At 41.6% G+C, this 18,883-nt stretch overlaps 1 protein-coding gene across 6 annotated transcripts in view; it reads right to left on the bottom strand.

Annotated features, from left to right (window-relative positions):
- The window catches only part of stx12 (syntaxin 12), a 34,528-nt gene extending 15,996 nt beyond the window's left edge, over window positions 1–18,532 (bottom strand). The window contains exons 1-4 of one of the 6 annotated variants that reach the window (XM_070898941.1): window positions 18,354–18,530; window positions 13,076–13,117; window positions 10,640–10,826; window positions 3,153–3,222 (exon numbers count right to left, since the gene is read on the bottom strand). In XM_070898941.1, coding sequence (XP_070755042.1) covers window positions 3,153–3,222; window positions 10,640–10,751 — 182 coding nt within the window. In that variant the 5' untranslated portion in view covers window positions 10,752–10,826; window positions 13,076–13,117; window positions 18,354–18,530. Of the gene's footprint in view, window positions 1–3,152; window positions 3,223–10,639; window positions 10,827–13,075; window positions 13,118–17,321; window positions 17,338–18,353 lie in introns of those variants that run through there. The other 5 variants (XM_070898943.1, XM_070898944.1, XM_070898945.1 and 2 more) reach the window with 5 other exon arrangements.
- Between the last annotated feature and the right edge of the window lie 351 nt (window positions 18,533–18,883).

The following is an 18,883-nucleotide window of genomic DNA, read 5'->3' on the forward strand; positions in this document are numbered from 1 at the left end:
CTCGAGCCTCCTCATCTAACTGTCAGCATAACCCTTTATTCCCTTCATCATATGCTTATCTAGCCTCCCCTTAAATGTATCTATACTATTCCCTTCAACCACTCCGTGGTAGCGAGCTCCACATTCTCACCACTCTCTGGGTAATCATGTTTGACAAACCTACTGGAGTTTTTTTTGAGGATGTAACTGAGAATAGATAAGGGAGAACCAGTGAATGTAGAGTATTTGGATTTTCAGAAGGCCACACAAGAGGTTAGTGTGCAAAATTAAAGCACATAGGGATTGGGAGTAATTTACTGGCATGGATTGAAAATTGGTTAACTGACAAGAGTAGAAATAAACAGGTCTTTTTCAGGGTGGCAGGCAGTGACTAGTGGGTATATAAAAATATATAAATGATTTGAATGAGGGAATCAAATGTAATATTTCCAAGTTTGCTGACTAGGTGGGATCGTGAGTTGTGAAGATGCAGCAAAGATGCTGCAAGGCAATTTAGATAGGTTGAGTGAGTGGGAAAACACATGGCAGATGCAGTATAACGTGGATAAATGTGAACTTATCCACTAGGAAAAACAAAGACAAAAGTATTATTTAAAGTGATAGCTTGGAAAATGTCGATGTACAAAGGGACCTGGGTGTCCTTGTACACCAATCACTGAAAGCAAAGATGCAGGTGCAGCAAGCAGTTAGGAAGGCAAATGGTATGTTGGCCTTCATTGCAAGAGGATTTGAGTACAGGAACAAGGATGTCTTACTACAGTTATACAAGGCCTTGGTGGGACCACACCTGGAGTATTGTGTACAGTTTTGGTCTCCTTACCCAAGGAGGAGTGCCATAGAGGGAGTGCAGCGAAGGTCCACCAGACTGATTACTGGGATGGCAGGACTGTTGTATGAGATTGGTCGACTAGGCCTGCATTCACTAGCGTTTCGATGAGGGGATCGCATTGAAACGTATAAAATTGTGACGGGGTTGAACAGACTGGATGCGGGGAAGTCTAGAACAAGGTCACAATCTCAGGATACGGAGTAGGAAATTTAGGACTGAGATGAGAAATTTCTTCACTCAGAGGGTGGTAAACCTATGGAATTCTCTACCACAGAAGGCTGTGAAGGCCAAGTCACTGAATATATTTAGGAGGCTATAGATAGATTTCTAAACACAAAAGGCATCAAGGGATATGGGGAGAAAGCAGGAATATGGGGCCCAAGTTTCCACATGATTTGCGCCTGATTTTTAGGAGCAACTGGTGGAGAACGGACTATCTTAGAAATCGCAATTCTCCACATTTTTTTTCTGCAGTTCTAGTCAGGTAGAACAGTTCTACTTTAGAACAGAATTTTTTCTTCAAAAGGGGGCGTGTCCGGCCACTGACGCCTGATTTCAAAGTTTCCACAGTGAAAACGTACTCCAAACTAAAGTAGAATGGAGCAAGTGAAGATTTTTGTAGAACTGAAAAAACCTGTTCTACACATTAAAAAATCAGGCGCAGGTTACAAATTAGGCGTCCAGAACGAGGGGGGGTGGGGGGGGGGAAGGGAAGTCATTAAATTCTACAATCAATCCTTATTTATATTTCTACAAATATTATACAAATAAATCCAACCTGAATAAACATTTAGAAACAAAGAAAAGATTAAATAAACCATCTTCCTACCTGTGAGAAAGTGCTTCAGCCATCGTTCGAAGGAAACCGCCGTTTGTTGCCGCGCAGGGGAGGGAGGGGAAGGAGACAGCGGCTTGTTGCCGCGCAGGGGAGGGAGGGGAAGGAGACAGTGAGAAGGGAAGCCTCAGTGCTGATGGCAATGTGCTTTTATTAAAAAATGTTCAAAAATTAAACAGCTACAAAGAACTACAAAAATGGCCGAGTGCCAATGTTTTCTTCACACTGAGCATGCGCGAACGCTCCAACACGCACGCGCAGCGTTGCCGGCAGGAAAAAAACTAATTTAAATAGTACCCGCCCCCTCCCACTTACAAAATTGGCGCGAGTGTAGGCTCCGCCCCCCTGGGCGCCGCGCCAAACAGACAAGGAGCTGCAAAGCACTCGAGAATAGCGTGTTTTTTTTCTGGCGCCATTTTAGGCGCGAAAAACGGGCGCCCAGCTCGGAGGGGTGCCCGTTTTTTTTATCCTGTGGAAACTTGGGCCCCTGGTGTTGAGGATCAGCCATGATCATAGTGAATGGTGATGCAGGCTCGAAGGGCCTACTACTGTTCCTATTTTGTGTTTAAGAAGTTTCTTCTGAATTCCCCATTTGATTTCTTGGTGGCTATCTTATATTGATGACCTTTGCTCTTCTCCACAAGTGGAAAAACACTTTCTCTGTATTTATCAAAACCTTTCATTAGACCTTTTTTAGGTTACCCCCTCAGCCTTCTCTTTTCAAAAAGAAAAACAGGGAGACCCAGCCTGTACATCCCTTCCTGATGGATGATACCATAAATGCAAGGGTACACCTTTGTAAATCTTCTTTACACCCTCTCCAGTGCCTCTATATCCTTTTTATAATATGGCGACCAGAATTGCAGTACTGCAAGTATGGTCTAGCCAAGGTTTGATACAAATTTTGCATAACTTCACTAATTTTCAATTCTATCCCTCCAGAAATAGACTATAGTGTTTGGTTTGCTTTTTAAAAAAAAAATGATCTTGTTAACCTGTGTCGATACTTAGTGATGTGTATTTGCACTCCTTGATGCCTTTGCTCCTCTATCCCATTTAGATTCTTATTTTCCAAGTAATAGGAGACCTCCCTATTTTTCTTTCCAAAATATAATACCTCAGTTACCAGTGTTGAATTTAATGCCAATTGTATGTCCATTCATGTCTTGTAATTTGTTGCAGTTCTCCTCTATCCCTCCCCCATCCCTCCTCCCATTTTGGTGTCGTCCGCAAATTTAGAATTTGTGTTTTTGTTCTTGTGACTTAGAGATGCTTGGTGTGCAATATCTATTCTGAAAATGCGACTGGAACCTAAAATCGATGGAATTATTGACAGATTTGTAATCCAACTACAGTCATGGGAGAAATACATGGTCATAACATCCACTTAGTTGTACAATTTGGCTGCAGGTCTCTAAAATATTGTGATAAGTTATAGTACAATCATACACAACTACTTTACACATACATATACACATATATACTTACAGCCTATCCTGAAGTTCACTTGTATCTTGTTGTGTTCCTAGTTGTTGCACCATTGTATTTATCTGTGCAGCTGTAGGCAAAATCAAATCAACTTTGTACTTACACGATTACAGCAAATACCTGAGCTATGAAAATGTCTGATCAATGCAATTACATGTAAGCAATTTTTGTCCAGCATAACCATTGCTGAAATATTCAGTACAGAACAAATAAATCTTATTCAATTAACCACTAATCCAAACAAATGGGATGTTACATAGGGCTTTAGCACTGTCCTTACTATCAGACTGCTATGCACTGGTACATGCAGCATTCTGTTCAGTGACAAATTTATTCTAAGATTATAGAATTCAATTTATAATTGCAGGTTTTAAAGTATGAAATAAGCACCATTATGAACACAGTTTACAAAACTCTCATTGTTTCAAAGTTTAAAAACAAATTGGTTCTTTAATATTTGTTCGTGTGTACACACACGTACATTACACAAATTGTCAAATGTTGAGAGACTTCAACAACTTACTCCACAGCTTCTCCTATTGGCCAGAGCCTAGAACTACATTGCTACAAGCAAGTTTACATATAGGAATTCCATTCTAAAAGCAGTTACATAGGCAGTTTCAATGTTAAATGGAGATAAATGCCAGACTACAAATCATGGCAACAAGGAATTGGACAGCAAAATTTAAAGATTAGTCTGATCAGAAAAAGGAAGTAGCGCTCACTTTTTAGTTCAGTTTTTAAATTCATTCAACTTGAACAATATCAAAAAGAGAGATGGAGCTGAACCCATTGTGCCACTAGCTCACTTAGATTATACAGCAAAGTTTTGCAAAACGTTTTAAATCGACCGTCAGATCTCCCATGGCAGATTATGATATTTTATAAGGACAGATGCATTATACAATGTAATGCATAATATATTATTCAGCTGAATTGTAGCTGTGTCTAACTTAGTGTCCCTATTGTCACAAGGTTGAATATGAAGCAAATTCTCAGATCCATTAGAGTTCAGACTTACTTTCTTTAAAAACATTTTAATGTGCAATTCTGGAAGACTATTTCTAAGCATTTTCTGTTGATGGCAAAGTTTCTCTGCACATTAGAAATTATTTTCCATCATTTCGATGCTTTCTCGGACACAGAAATTTGAATGTCTGACATCTCAGGAGCATTACATCTCAAAACTTATCTATTTAGTGGCAGTTAGGGAGGACCATATTTATGTTGGTAGGTCCTCCATCCTTCTCTTCCTGCCCCCACCCCCATCAAGACAGGCAGTTGTCTTAAATGCAAGACGAAGATTTATTTTCAACAGGACCTAAGCCCTACCTACTGCTGTTGTGTACCATATCAGTGTCCTCTTTTCTAAAAAGGCAAGAAACTTAAAGGTGGTCAGTCCATCAACACAAAGTATGTAGTGTAACTGGCCTATAATTGATCATAGACTCATTCTGACCCAATTACAGAGATAGAGAGAGAGTTTGTTTCTATTATTGAGAGCAGTCAGTTAATGGGTGTCGCCGGAATCACAGGCTTTCATTGCGAGAGGGATGGAGTACAAAAGCAGGGAGGTCCTGCTGCAACTGTATAGGATATTAGTGAGGCCGCACCTGGAGTACTGCGTGCAGTTTTGGTCACCTTACTTAAGGATATACTAGCTTTGGAGGGGGTACAGAGACGATTCACTAGGCTAATTCTGGAGATGAGATGGTTACCTTATGATGATAGATTGAGTAGACTGGGTCTTTACTCGTTGGAGTTCAGAAGGATGAGGGGTGATCTTATAGAAACATTTAAAATAATGAAAGGGATAGACAAGATAGAGGCAGAGAGGTTGTTTCCACTGGTCAGGGAGACTAGAACTAGGGGGCACAGCTCAAAATACGGGGGAGCCAATTTAAAACCGAGTTGAGAAGGAATTTCTTCTCCCAGAGGGTTATGAATCTGTGGAATTCTCTGCCCAAGGAAGCAGTTGAGGCTAGCTCATTGAATGTATTCAAATCACAGATAGATTGATTTTTAATCAATAAGGGAATTAAGGGTTATGGGGAGCGGGCAGGTAAGTGGAGCCGAGTCCATGGCCAGATCAGCCATGATCTTGTTGAATGGCGGAGCAGGCTCAAGGGGCTAGATGGCCTTCTCATCTTCTTATGTTCTTATGGAGCTGGTGACCCTAATTCCACTCACAATCAATTGACAGCTCAAAATAGAACAATTACATTTCAATGAAGGAACTAAACTGGAGGCTTCTTCCCTCAGTTTTGTTGGTGTTGAGTAGACAGGAAAGAGTGTATTTTGCTCCTCACTTATTTCGAATGCTCTTCCACACACCATGATCTAAATCTCTCCTCCTCCCAGCCTTTGGCTCACATTTTCTTTGGGAAGCTTTTTTTTAAGCAAGTTACTGATTGTCCTATAGCTGGGACTACAAATTTAAACTGAACTGGCAAACTTAAAATTCCATTTTTATTTTTCATTTTTCAGTCTAACATGGGTTATGTGGGATGATATACACTATTCACAGTAGGGAATAGTACAACCCTTTGTGATACAAGCATTGAGATTAGAGCATAATTCATATTTAACTAATTTTTGCAGTGATTTTCCATCTTGTTAATGCACACAGTTTATACTTTTAACTATAGCAGTTTTGTGACTATTTGCTAATTTGATTGGATAGTTTAGATTTACTTATCTGGTTAGATATCAAGTGCCATTAATAAAATCCAAAGTAAGTTTAGGTAAACAAAAATCACTCGTTAATTGTTAGTTCATAATGTGAGGTGGTGGGAGCCACTTTCAAAAGGGAATTGGAGAGATTTGCATAGTTATGGAGAGGGATTGCAGGGGAATGGGACTAAATGGGTAGCTCTTTCACAGCGCTGACTGACACGATGGGTCAACTGGCCTCCTTCTGTGCTGTATGATTCTATAATTAGCTGACGAGACACAGGAACACTTAGCAAAGTACGACTAAATTTCCACAGACATTCTCTCTCCTATAAGGCAGGCCAATCCATGATGTCCTCCGTCTACCAACTTGGTTCAGGCCAACAGAAGTTTCCCACTGAGAATAACTAAAGTTGGACATCAATTAATGGTGCATATTATACTAAACTTTGGTATTTTAACTAACATACAACTCATGTTTTCAAATGCTGTTGAAATAGTTTATGAATTAGATCCATAAGAACATAATAGGAACATGAGTAGGCCATTTGGTCCCTCGAGCCTGCTCCATTTAAGATCATGGCTGATCTGATCATGGACTCAGATCCACTTCCCTTCCCGCTCCCCATTACCCTTTATTCCCTTATCGCTCAAAAATCTGTCCATCTCCACCTTAAATATATTCAATGACCCAGCCTCCACAGCTCTCTGGGGCAGAGAATTCCAGAGATTTACAACCCTAAGAAATTCCTCATCAGTTTTAAATTAGCAGCCCCTTATTTTGAGACTATGTGCCCTAGTTTTAGTTACCCCCATTGGTGGAACTATCCTCTGCATCCACCTTGTCGAGCCCCCCTCATTATCTTATGTTTTGATAAGATCATCTCTCATTCTTCTGAACTCCAATGAGTATAGGCCCAGCCTACCTTCATAAGTCAACACCCTTATCCCTGGAATCAACCTAGTGAACCTGCTCTGAACAGCCTCCAATGCAAGTATATCCTTCCTTAAATAAGGAGACCAAAACTGAACGCAGTACTCCAGGTCATCATAGGCGGTCCCTCGAAGGAGGATGACCTGCTTCCACGAGTTCACAGGTGTTTCAATGAAGGACCCGATGTTCCAGTCCTGAACTCCAATTGAGGGGGTGGAAGGTGCCCAAGAGTGAATTTTTTTTAATGTGTGGTGACCATTGCACATCAGCCACCACACGGGCTTGACAGAGCTAGACCTTTATCCAGTAGCAAGAGTTAACCAGGACGACTGGAGACCTGCTCTGCTGCATGGACCTAGCACGCACACATCACAATGTGGGGCTGGCACATGCTGCCCCTGGCCCTCGGCTCTTCAGGGCCCCGTACCCTCATTTGCCGCACCTTCGCCACAATCCAGGTGTGGCCTCACCAATACCCTGTACAGTTGTAGCAGGACTTCTGCTTTTATACTCTAGCCCCCTTGCAATAAAGGCCAACATTCCATTTGCCTTCCTGATTACTTGCTGTACCTGCATACTAACTGTGTTTCATGCTCAAGGACCCCCAGGTACTGCTAAGCTGCAGCAATTTTTATTCATTTAAATTATAATTTGCTTTACTATTTTTTCTGCCAAAGTGAATAACCTCACATTATACTCAATCTGCCAAATTTTTGCCCACTCACTTAGCCTGTCTCTATCCCTTTGCAGATTTTGTGTGCCCTCCTCACAATTTGCTTTCCCACCCATCTTTGGATCATCAGCAAACTTGGCTACATTACACTCATCCAAGTAATTAATATGGATTGTAAATAGTTGAGGACCCAGTACCGATCCTTGCAGCATCCCACTAGTTACTGTTTACCAACCAGAAAATGACCCATTTATCACGACTGCGTTTTCTGTTAGTAAGCCAATCCTCTATCCATGCTAATATATTACCCCCAACCCTGTGAACTTTTATCTTGTGCAATAACCTTTTGTGTCACCTTATCAAATGCCTTCTGGAATTCCAAGTACATCACATCCACTGGTTCCCTTTTATTCACCCTGCTTGTTACATCCTCAGAACTCTAGCAAATTTGACAAACATGATTTCCCTTTCATAAAACCATGCTGACTCTGCTTGATTGAATTATGCTTTTCCAAAATGTCCTGTTACTGCTTCCTTAATAAATGGACTCCAGCATTTTTCCAACGACAGATGTTAGGCTAACTGGTCTATAGGTTCCTGCTTTTTGTCTACCTTTTTTTTTTATAAATAGGGGTGTTACATTTGCAGTTTCCCAATCCGCTGGGATCGCCCCAGAATCCAGGGAATTTTGGTAGATTACAACCAATGAATCCACTATCTCTGCAGCCACTTCTTTTAAGACCTAGGATGTAAGCCATTAGGTCCAGGGGACTTGTCCACCTTTAGGCCCATTATTTTACCGAGTACTACTTCATTAGTGATAGCGATTGTATTACGTTACTCCCTCCCTATAGCCCCTTGATTATCCACTATTGGGATATTTTGAGTGTCTTCTACCGTGAAGACCGATACAAAATATTTGTTCAACATCTGTCATTTCCCTGTTCATTATTAATTCCCCAGGTCTCATCCTCTAGGGGACCAACATTTACTTTAGCCACTCTTTTCCTTTTTATGTACCTGTAGAAACTCTTACTATCTTTTTATATTTCATGCGAGGCTATTTTCATAATCCATCTTCCCTCTATCATTTTTTTGTGTCGTTCTTTGCTGGCTTTTAAAAGTTTCCCAATCCTCTGGCCTCCCACTAGTCTTGGCTACATTGTATGCCCTTATGTTCAATTTGATACCATCCCTTATTTCCTTAGTTAGCCACGGATGGTTATCCCTTCTCTTAGTCTTTCGTTCTCATTGGGATATATTTTTGTTGCGAGTTATGAAATATCTCAAGTCTCATCAACCATCCAATACTTTAATCTATTTTCCCAGTCCACTTTAGCCAACTCTGCCCTCATACCTTTGTAGTCTCCTTTACTTAAGCTTAGGACACTGGTTTGAGATCCAACTTTCTCACCCTCCAACCATGTTATGGTCACTCATTCCTAGAGGATCCTTTACAACGAGATAATTTATTAATCCTGTCTCATTACCAAGTACCAGATCTAAGATAGCCTGCGCCCTGGTTGGTTCCGCAACGTACTGTTCAAGGAAACTATCCCGGATACACTATGAACTCCTCCTCAAGGCTACCCTGGCCAATTTGCTTTGTCCAATGATTATGAAGGTTAAAATCGTTCATGACTATTGCCGTACCTTTTTTACAAGCCTCCATTATTTCTTGATTTATACTCCATCCAACAGTGTAGCTACTGTTAGGGGCCTATAGACTACGCCCACCAGTGACTTTTTCCCCATATTATTCCTTATCTCCACCCAAACTGATTCAACATCTTGATTTTCTGAGCCAGTATCATTCTCACTAATGCACTGATCTCATCCTTTATCAACAGTGCTACCCCACCTCCTTTTCCTTTTTGTCTGTCCTTCCGAATTGTCAAATACCCCTGAATATTTAGTTCCCAGTCCCTAATGGCTATCAGACCACACCCATTTGTATCTATTTGTGCAGTCAACTCATCTATTTTGTTACGAATGCTGCTTGCATTCAGATAAATAGCTTTTAAATTTAAAAAAATGTTTTCCTGCTTTGACCCCACTTTATGATTCACCTTTGTTTATACATTCTGTCCCTTCCTGGCACACTCTGGTTTTCGTTTCCCCCAGCGCTACCCTGCTCCATTGCCTTCTCCTTATTTTGACTTTTTACATTTTCACTCATTTGAGTCCTCCCCCCACTAATTAGTCTGAAGCCCTCTCTACAGCCCTAGTTATTTGATTCGCAAGGACCCTAGTCCCAGCACGGTCTAAGTGGAGCCCGTCCGAACAGAACAGCTCCCCCTTACCCCAGTACTGGTGCCAGTGTCCCATGAACCAAAACCCATTTCTCCCACACCAATCTTTGAGCCACATGTTTAACGCTATGGTCTTATTTACCCTATGCAAATTTGCTCGTGGCTCAGGTAGTAATCCAGAGATACATTTACTCTGCCTGGAGTGTCACAGGACAGAGGTTTTACGAAGTGTACATGGGAAAACAGAAACCAATATAAAAAAAAAGGTCTCAACTATTAAGCGGGTGTTTTGCTCAAATTGATGAATAGGTTTGTGCTGGTGAATTATACGAGTCTCAACATATAATACATTTATTTTAAGAGAAATTTTGGAAATACAGAACTAAAACCCCTTACCCTCTTAGCAGGAAAGAAAAAAAAAAGTTACAAAAAGGAGGAAGATAAACCCCAGATTTCATAACTGCCAACATTCCAGCCCCAGATGAGGCGGGAATGCAGGGGCCAAGTAACCCCCCGCAATGCATTGCCCATTACCTCTTCTGTGCGTGCACTGAAACAGTGTGCATGGACAGAAGAGATAACTTAGAAAGTGCTGTGGGGAAGATTCAAAAATATGGCACAGCACACCAGTTTTGTTTTGTTTTTCTAAAGGAAAAGATGTTACAATAGATTCCTTATCTAATGCTAGTCCTGGCTAGATTTCAAGTACCTCATTATTACCAATTTATGTAGTTTAAAGTCAACTAAAAACTTGCTGCCTCATCCACCTTGAAGCAAAATTGATCTTATTGAATATTACATTGAAAGTAATTTCCTTTCATTGCACACGGAAATTCTCTCATTAGAAGTTAGCTTGGTTATTTTTCATAGTCTATGCAGTTTCCCTTAGGCTGAAAGAAAGATTTCAGTATGATTTTTTCCCCAGGTTCTTGTAGTGGAGCTGATTATAACTTACTATTCTGCGTGATCTTCTGGATGTTGACACTGCATGTTTGAATGAGGGTATTGAAGTCCTGGGGTTGTGAATGGTAGCTGAAACGACTGTCATCAATTCGTCCGTAAGACATGGCTGCGTAAGAGGTCAGCGCTGACCCAATGCGAGCAACAGTGAACAGTCAGAACCGTCAGCACTTCCTTCAAACCTGCAAGAGGATGAGATTAGGGGAAAAAAAAAAATCAGAACTTGACAAACTTAAAAAGGTAAAGTATCTGGTGAGACAAAACTGGTTAAATACAGAGCACAGCTTTAAGTTGCTCCCAACAATATATTCCTGCTCCCTCCCACCTTCAAGACAACAGGTTGCATTTTTCATTTCCTACATTACAACAGTGACTACACTTCAAAAGTACGTCATTGGTTGTGAAGCGTTTTGGGATGTCCCGAGGTCGTGAAAGACCCTATATAAATGAAAGTCTTTCTATCCGTTACCTGCAACAGCATCAAGCAAACCAACACCAGATATTTTGAGATGTTGTAGAATTTAGCAGCACAAGAGTTCCACTGCATTTGTGGCCTTGGCTGAAACTGTGGACATCCTTACTGAAGTTCGACAAATTTTTGAACGAGAGGCATCTTTAGCCTTAGTCTTCAGGTCAGCTGGAGTAAGATAAAAGTGCAAGTCGCTAGGGGGCAACATCATTCCAGCTGCCTTCATAATAAATGACGATCCACCCAAGACAGTGGAATCACTGACAATTCACTCAGGTAGCATGCTTTCCTCCAATGGGGATGGTTTTCCTGACTGTTGTAGATGCAGTGCACTTGTGAGCTCCACGATGAATCCTCCATCACACATGGAGATTGAACACAGGACACAAGTCGCAGACTCAAAGTACAACTCTACAACACCTTAGTAACATCCATATTTAACTATGGCTCAGAATCGTGGGTACACAAAGTAATGAATGGGTGAATCAATGAACTTCATTCTAAAGATTAAGCCTCAGGATAAAACCTTAAATGAGCCCGTACGAAATCTGACTAATCAACGACCTCTGTCACGGTTGGTTGATTACAACTCCCCAGTATGGGCACCTCACGCGCCAGCCTGGGTCTGACCCTGCCAGAGCATTCATCACCAACATGGCAGAGACCACGAGGCAAATCCAGTACGACTGGACGACAAGTGTGCCTCAACAGCATGGGTCTTACTACTGACGAGACCCGTGAGAGCCCTGAGCCGTAATAGTTGGAAGAAGCTGGTAGCGGATAATCCCATAGATGACAACTTGTGGCAGCTCCCAGTAAGAACTATCCAGATGCAGTGTCCCCTTAAAGGGAAACTGAAGCAGTAACTGTTAGATACCATTCTATGTCATCTGCTCTTGGTATACTGTGCAAGCCAAACAAAGCACGATCAGACTTGAATCAATGTCTATGTATACAAGGTGCATTAATCTGCATAAGAGTCGTCATTGTTTTTTTCAAGTTCACTTTGAGCCAGAGAAGGGTCAAAAACAACAGACTCATGTTTTGGTCTTATATGAGCAACAAATCTCAATGTGTGGCTACAGTGTCAACTTGGCTGAGTCAGTAGCACTCTTGCCATTGTCAGAAGACTGTGGGTTCAAGATCCACTCTAGGAATTGAGCAGAACTTCTCGGCTGACAGTTCAGTGCAATACTGACGGAGTAGTGAATTGTGGTGATCAGATGCTAAAGGCCCCATCTGCCTGTTACTGTTTGAAGCTAAAGATTCCCATGGCACTATTTGAACAGAGGGTTTTCCTCCCATCATGGCCAACGTTTTATTCATCAACCCAGGAAAAACTGGTCATTTCACTGCTGTTCATGGGGTGTTGTATACAAGGTGGCTGCTGCATTAACCTGCATAAGAGTCGTCATTTCAAAAGTAATTCATTGCCACATCAGGTCATGTTGTCATACTGCTGGCTGTAGTTGTCTGGGATTCTTAGGTTTTTAGGGTAAATTTAAAAATCTCATTCGTTCAGTGCAAGATAGCTATTCATGCACACACAGCTCCTGTTTGATAACCAATTAAATATCTAATTGAAGTAGGACCCTTAATGAATGCTATGAAGATGCGATGAGGTGTTTTCTTAAATTTATACGTGCAATGTGGCCGATTGGTTTTTTTTCAGATTTACAACACTTGTGGTTTTTAATAAAAAAAATTGGGAAGGCCACTAATGGATTGCCTTCTCCAAGAGAACCATCACTATGTCCGAGAACATCTAATTACCCAGTTATATATCTATTCCACAGGATTTTATTGCTTCATATATGCTTCAGTGAAGGACTAATAGATTACTTATTCAATAAAGTTATCTAGCTTGGTTGTCTTAGGTAATGGAAACTGTACCTTAAAGTGTAAAAGTAAGGAAGGTAAAATGAAAACATGTAATTTTGGCCATTTTTTTTTTTAAATTACCTTCAGGTCGTCTTTCCAGTTCTTTCAATACCAACAATTTTTCTAAAGCGGGAAAACAAAACAGGATTCTTAAATGGTGTCTACTTTCAGTTTCCCTTCCCCTCCCCAAGTCAGGAACAGGCAGATCAATGGTGAGCACCATCAATAAGCAACACAAGATAGCAAAGGGTGGAACACAGTCTTGAGAACAGGCAGCATTCACTTTAATTAAAAAGGGACTACTTTAAAAATAATTTGTTTAATTATTGAACAACAAGTTAATTTTGTAGTCAATTCTGGCATGTTCTTCTTGCAAACATTAAGAAGTGAGTTGTTCATAGAATATTGCAGTATAGAAACAGGACATTTGGTCAGTCACAACTGCACTGGTGCGTTTTTCTTCTTGAGCCACCTGGTCGAATCCCACTTTCCCGCTCGCTCTCCATACACTTTAATACTCCTCTTTTTCAGGCAACCACGAACTACTCCTGTTAATCTGGTCGCTTTATTTGAATTGATAATTGACTCGTATCCTAGTGAATCTATACTGCACCTTTACCACACATTTTCATATTCTTTCTATAAAGACTCCTATTGTTCTGCCCTGTTGAGCATCCCCCGATTATAAATCGCTCAAACACTGGTGGCCGTGCCTTCTGTTGCCGAGACCACAAGCTCTGGAATTCCCTGCCTAAAACTCGCCTTCAAGGTGCTCCTTAAAACCTACCTCTTTGACCAAGCTTTTGGTCACCTGCCCTAATTTCTCCTTATGCGACTCGGTGTCAAATTTTTTATCTCCTAATACTGTGAAGCCTTGGGACGTTTCACTGTTAAAGGCACTGTTGTTGTTGTAGGCCTACTTGTGCTGTTATCTTTAATGACTTGTGTATCTGCACAACATCAGGCTTATCTGCGACACATTCCAGAGTCAGGCTTGACGAGGACACCTTCAACAGTTATCTATGATAGCAGGTGACTTGGCTGTGGAAGCTAACAATCATCGATGAAGAACAGTGATGTGTTGTAACCCTAACCTTGCTGAGCCACTGTAATCTCAGACATTAAATATAAACTAAATGGGACAATTTCAATGGGGGTGCAGAAACAAGTGCGTCTTTGAAGGTGGCAGGATAGGTTGATCAAGTTTTTTTTTTAAAACAAAAAGCATGTGGGATCTTTGGCTTTATTAATAGAGGCATATAATAGAAAAGCAAGAAAGTTATGCTAAATCTTTATAAAAACACTGGTTAGACCCCAGCGAGAGTATTGCAATTCTGGGCACACACTTTAGGAAGGATGTCAAGGTCTTAGAAAGGGTGGAAAAGAGATTTACCAGATAGGGTGAATAAAAAGAAACTATTTTCAGTGGCAAAAGGATCAGTAACCAGAGGGCACAGATTAAAAGGTAATTGACAAAAGAACCAGGAGATATAAGGAGATTTTTTTTTAAATGCAGTGAGTGATGATCTGGAATACAGTGTCTGAAAGGGTGGAGGAAACAGATTCAATTGTAACTTTCAAAAGGGAATTGGATATAAATGTAAAAGGGGAAATTTACAGGACTCTGGGAATAGAGCAAGGGAATGGGACAAATTGGACAACTCTTTCAAAGAGCTGGCACAGGCACGATGGGCTGAATGGCTTCCTTCTGTGATTCTATGATTCCTCTGTAACAACCAGTTGGTTGAGGTAACGAATGGTGGCCAGAACTGTGGTACCACACGGAGCATGAACCAGAGCCTGCAGGCGAGGAAGGGAAACAAAATGCTGCATAGGGTCAACTTCCGAGACTGCCGTGCCACATTGGGGTAAGAGGACTTCACTCTTGCAATCTGGAGCACTGGATTAGTTTACTATCTTCTGGATATTAATTATTGCCCACTTAATTCTCTAAACACCACAAATGTGATTTGCTGCAAGGACCGTCTGATTTTGAAGACAGGATGTTTTCGAAACACGGTTTCAGCAAAAAAAATTGATCTACTCGGAAGACATAACAACATTAATACCTGAGCAGAAGTCACTATCAAGTCTGTAAATGCAAGTTTTTTTATTCTCCCACTGAAACATTGTTAAACACAAGTCAGTCTTCTATGGCATTGCACATTTAAACCAAGTGTTGTCTTCAGGTGAAGCAATTCCAGGGGTGGCGACTGGACCAGGGTGCGTAGAGTCCTCATTCGAAAGTCATACATTCTGACCTTATTTCTATATTTTCATTATGTGAATGGACACTGCCTGTGTAAACTTGTCACACTGCAATTACACCACTCTGCACGCACTGTAGCACCTTCATGTGGGGCGGGTGTAATTAAGGTGTTATAAGTTTACACAGGCAGTTTACATTATCAATGTGAATACTGGATTTTATCATGGAAAAAATTGACAAAGCAGATGCAGATGCAAGATTTAAAATATTTTTAAAAAATACAAATGTGGCTGCACTTGGAGGTGGCTGGCCTAAACTTTTACACCAATGATTTAAGCGTAATTACTTACTGCTAGTACTGATCATGTCACCGAGTCAAGAAGCACATTATTCCAGGTCAATTTTGCAATTTAAAAGCAATCAACTGATTTATCTTTGTAAAGATCCATCCCATCTTGAACGAACTGAAACCATCCCAAACCCACTACTCGGGTTGAATTGCTACGGACTCCCTTTTCTTACTTTTGGGATAATGAGCATGTGTGACTGGATTTCACGTGCTCCAATTCCCAAATTGTATAAACAATTGAAAAACAATAATTGATCCAATTAGCAGTGCAATATTCTGTTATTACTGCATTTGAATTATGGGTCTTCCACGTTCATGAAATAAACTCAGCGGGTTACTGTTTAATAGCACAGCATCCTGTAAGTGATTGAGAGTTCAGTTGTGAACAGAAAAGGAGTACAATCTCAACTGTGGACAGGGAACAATTTCAATCAATGCCATTGAATTGGGTAAGTGATAGCTTGGGAATCTGCATGCAGAAGGGGCACATCATTCTTCTGCCAGTTTTATTGTCCGGCTTGTCATAATGTTGCTATTTTAGTCATTTAAAAATGTTTTGCAAGGTTCAATTCTCAACCTGAGCTGATTAGCTGACTGACACAGCAACAGGGGTGCAGGAGGAGATAACCCGTCAGGTTCTCATTCCTAATCATTAAGTGATTACACTTGCTGGTAATTGTGCACAGCAAGGAGGACAGGATTGGCTCAGCTGCAGAACTGGAACTCAGCACCTTCAGGAAGGGGCAATTGGAGAGGAAAAAGAAACGTTTTTTTATTGTTTGTGGTGCATTTATGGAAATAGGGATTTGCAATTAGAGTGCGATGTCCTTGCAGACATATATTTACTCACTCATTAAAGAGGTGGTATTGATGCAATGTCCCATACTCAACTCAAAACAAAGGCAGTTAAGTGCTTTTGCCTTGCAGTACATTTTCAAACCACTCATTTTCACATGGACCTTAAGCTGACCTCATCCCATTAGGTGATTGGGCCAATACAATACAGCGACATTGTTAACTAAAATGGCAGAGGAGATTCAGTAGACTAAATGGCTTGCTCTGGTGAAAGTCTGGTTTTATTTTCACCCAGTTTAGATGTTTGTGGGTTCAAGTCCCACTTCAGGACTCAAGCACAAAATCTAAAATGACACTTCAGTGCAGGACCGAGGGAGTATAGCATTGTCAGAAGTGCTGTTTGCATGGGGCGTTCCAGTTGGACAGGTGCCTCCGTGTATGTAAAATATCCTATATTATTCAAATGAGAGCAGAGGAGCTCTTGTCCTGGCCAGTCCACCCTCAACAATCACCACCAAAAATACATTAACTGGTCATTCAGTTGCGGTTTGTGAGGCCTTGCTTTGTGCAGGTCGGTGACGTATTTGCCTACATGGCAGTGATGACACTTCAAAAAAAGTCAATGCCTGTGATTTGGAACATTCTGGAGAATATGAAAGCCACTATAACAAAAGGTTTTTTCCTGTTCCAATTACAACCATCTCACTGGGCACAGTAATAGTCGCAAGTACATTAGGGAAATGAAAACGCAGGCAGTTAGGGACCCAGAACAAAAACAGCCATTTCTTTTTCTTAACTGATCTTATAAAAATAATTCTTTGCAGACAAACAAGCTATTAAAAAGTGAATCTATTTCCTAAAAGATTAATGCCAATTATAAAATGTCATTTGACTAAAACTCACTGTACTAAAAAGATATATGAAAGCATTGAAAACCTACTAACTTACTTATCAGCAAGAATTTTTAGACACACCTTGCTAACTTAAAATCTTTTGGCAGTTCAACAAATTCTCAAGCTGAGTGGACTGTCAGGAGTTGGGCAATACCACAGTTCAACTGTAACATTTGAATGAGATAACATATCACAGATGCTGGAAATACATAAAAGGTCCATAAGCAACTGAAAGAAAAATAAGAGGCAATTTATCAGCAACAATAACCCAACTTGCTGACATTATTGACTCACTCTTTTGCTGGGGAAACATTCACTTGGAACAAACCAGCCACCAAGAATGAGCTCATCTACTTTTTAAGACAACGGTACAGGCTGCCCGCCTCAGATGCTGGATTGACAAGAATTTCAACCCTCATATCTTATCCATTGCCAAGACAACGTTCTTCTGCAACATCATCCTCCTCCAACCTCACTGAAACCCATATCCATGCATATGTCACCTCAGACTCAACTTCAATGCGCATCTCACTAGTATTCTGAGCTATGCCCCACATAAAACTCCAAATCCTATCCTGTGCCAAGTCTTACTCTGTCCTTGGAGAACTCTATTGCATCCTCATCTCCAACAGGCTGAATTAAAAAATCCTTGTCTGCATTTAGAAATCCCTCCATGGCCTCACCCCACCTTACCTCTGCATCCTCCTCCATCACAGTTCATGGTCCAACTGTGGTCTCTTCCCCCCACAAACCATCATCATTATCAGCACCTTAACCCCTCCCTCTTGCTGCTGCTTCTCTCCCCCTTCCTTCCAAAAGGCACCCTCTCCCCACTGCTCCATTTCTCCCTCAGTGAAGCACCTTGGCATTGACTGCATTTTAAAAGGGTGCAGTCCGAGTGCGAGCCTCCGCGTAGAAGCCACAAGCTGCAACAGCACGGCCCTGACTGCCAGCAGCAACCAGCAGCCCCGCGGGTGTGGAGGGGGAAAGCTTGCAAAATACTGCGCCCCTCGCCCACACTGCGCACGCGCGGCGCCGCCCGTCCCCAGCCGGGCCCACTATTTGGCAACTGAGAGGATTTCACCGGCCCTACAGGGGAAAGCCAACACTCACCGGCGGCTCCCGACCTGACACGGCGGCAGTGCGGCACGGCACGGCGGGACGGGGCCAAACCAACCTCACAACAACTCTCCCGTCCCAGTCCGCCCGGCTTTCATTTCAAGATTCCCTACCGGTGGCGGCACTTGTTTTTTTTTTCCCCGGCGACTGACACCGACCGTAGCCTGGAAATGCTCACGTGATGTGCGCGTCACGAACGTGGCCCCACCCTATCATCGCGTAATGACGTCACCCTGTCAATCAAATCCTGGTTCCAGGGGACCGCTCATTACATGAAGTCATCCGAACTCCTGTCACAAGAACATAAGAAATAGGAGCAGGAGTAAGTCATTTGGCCACTTGAGCCTGCTCCGCCATTTAATAAGATCATGGCTGATCTGATCATGGACTCAGCTCCACTTCACTGTCCATAACCCTTTATTCCCTTATCATAGAAACATAGAAACATAGAAAATAGGTGCAGGAGTAGGCCATTCAGCCCTTCGAGCCTGCACCGCCATTCAATAAGATCATGGCTGATCATT

The sequence above is a fragment of the Pristiophorus japonicus genome, chromosome 14 (assembly GCF_044704955.1).
Source record: "Pristiophorus japonicus isolate sPriJap1 chromosome 14, sPriJap1.hap1, whole genome shotgun sequence".
Classification (NCBI taxonomy): Eukaryota; Metazoa; Chordata; class Chondrichthyes; family Pristiophoridae; genus Pristiophorus; species Pristiophorus japonicus.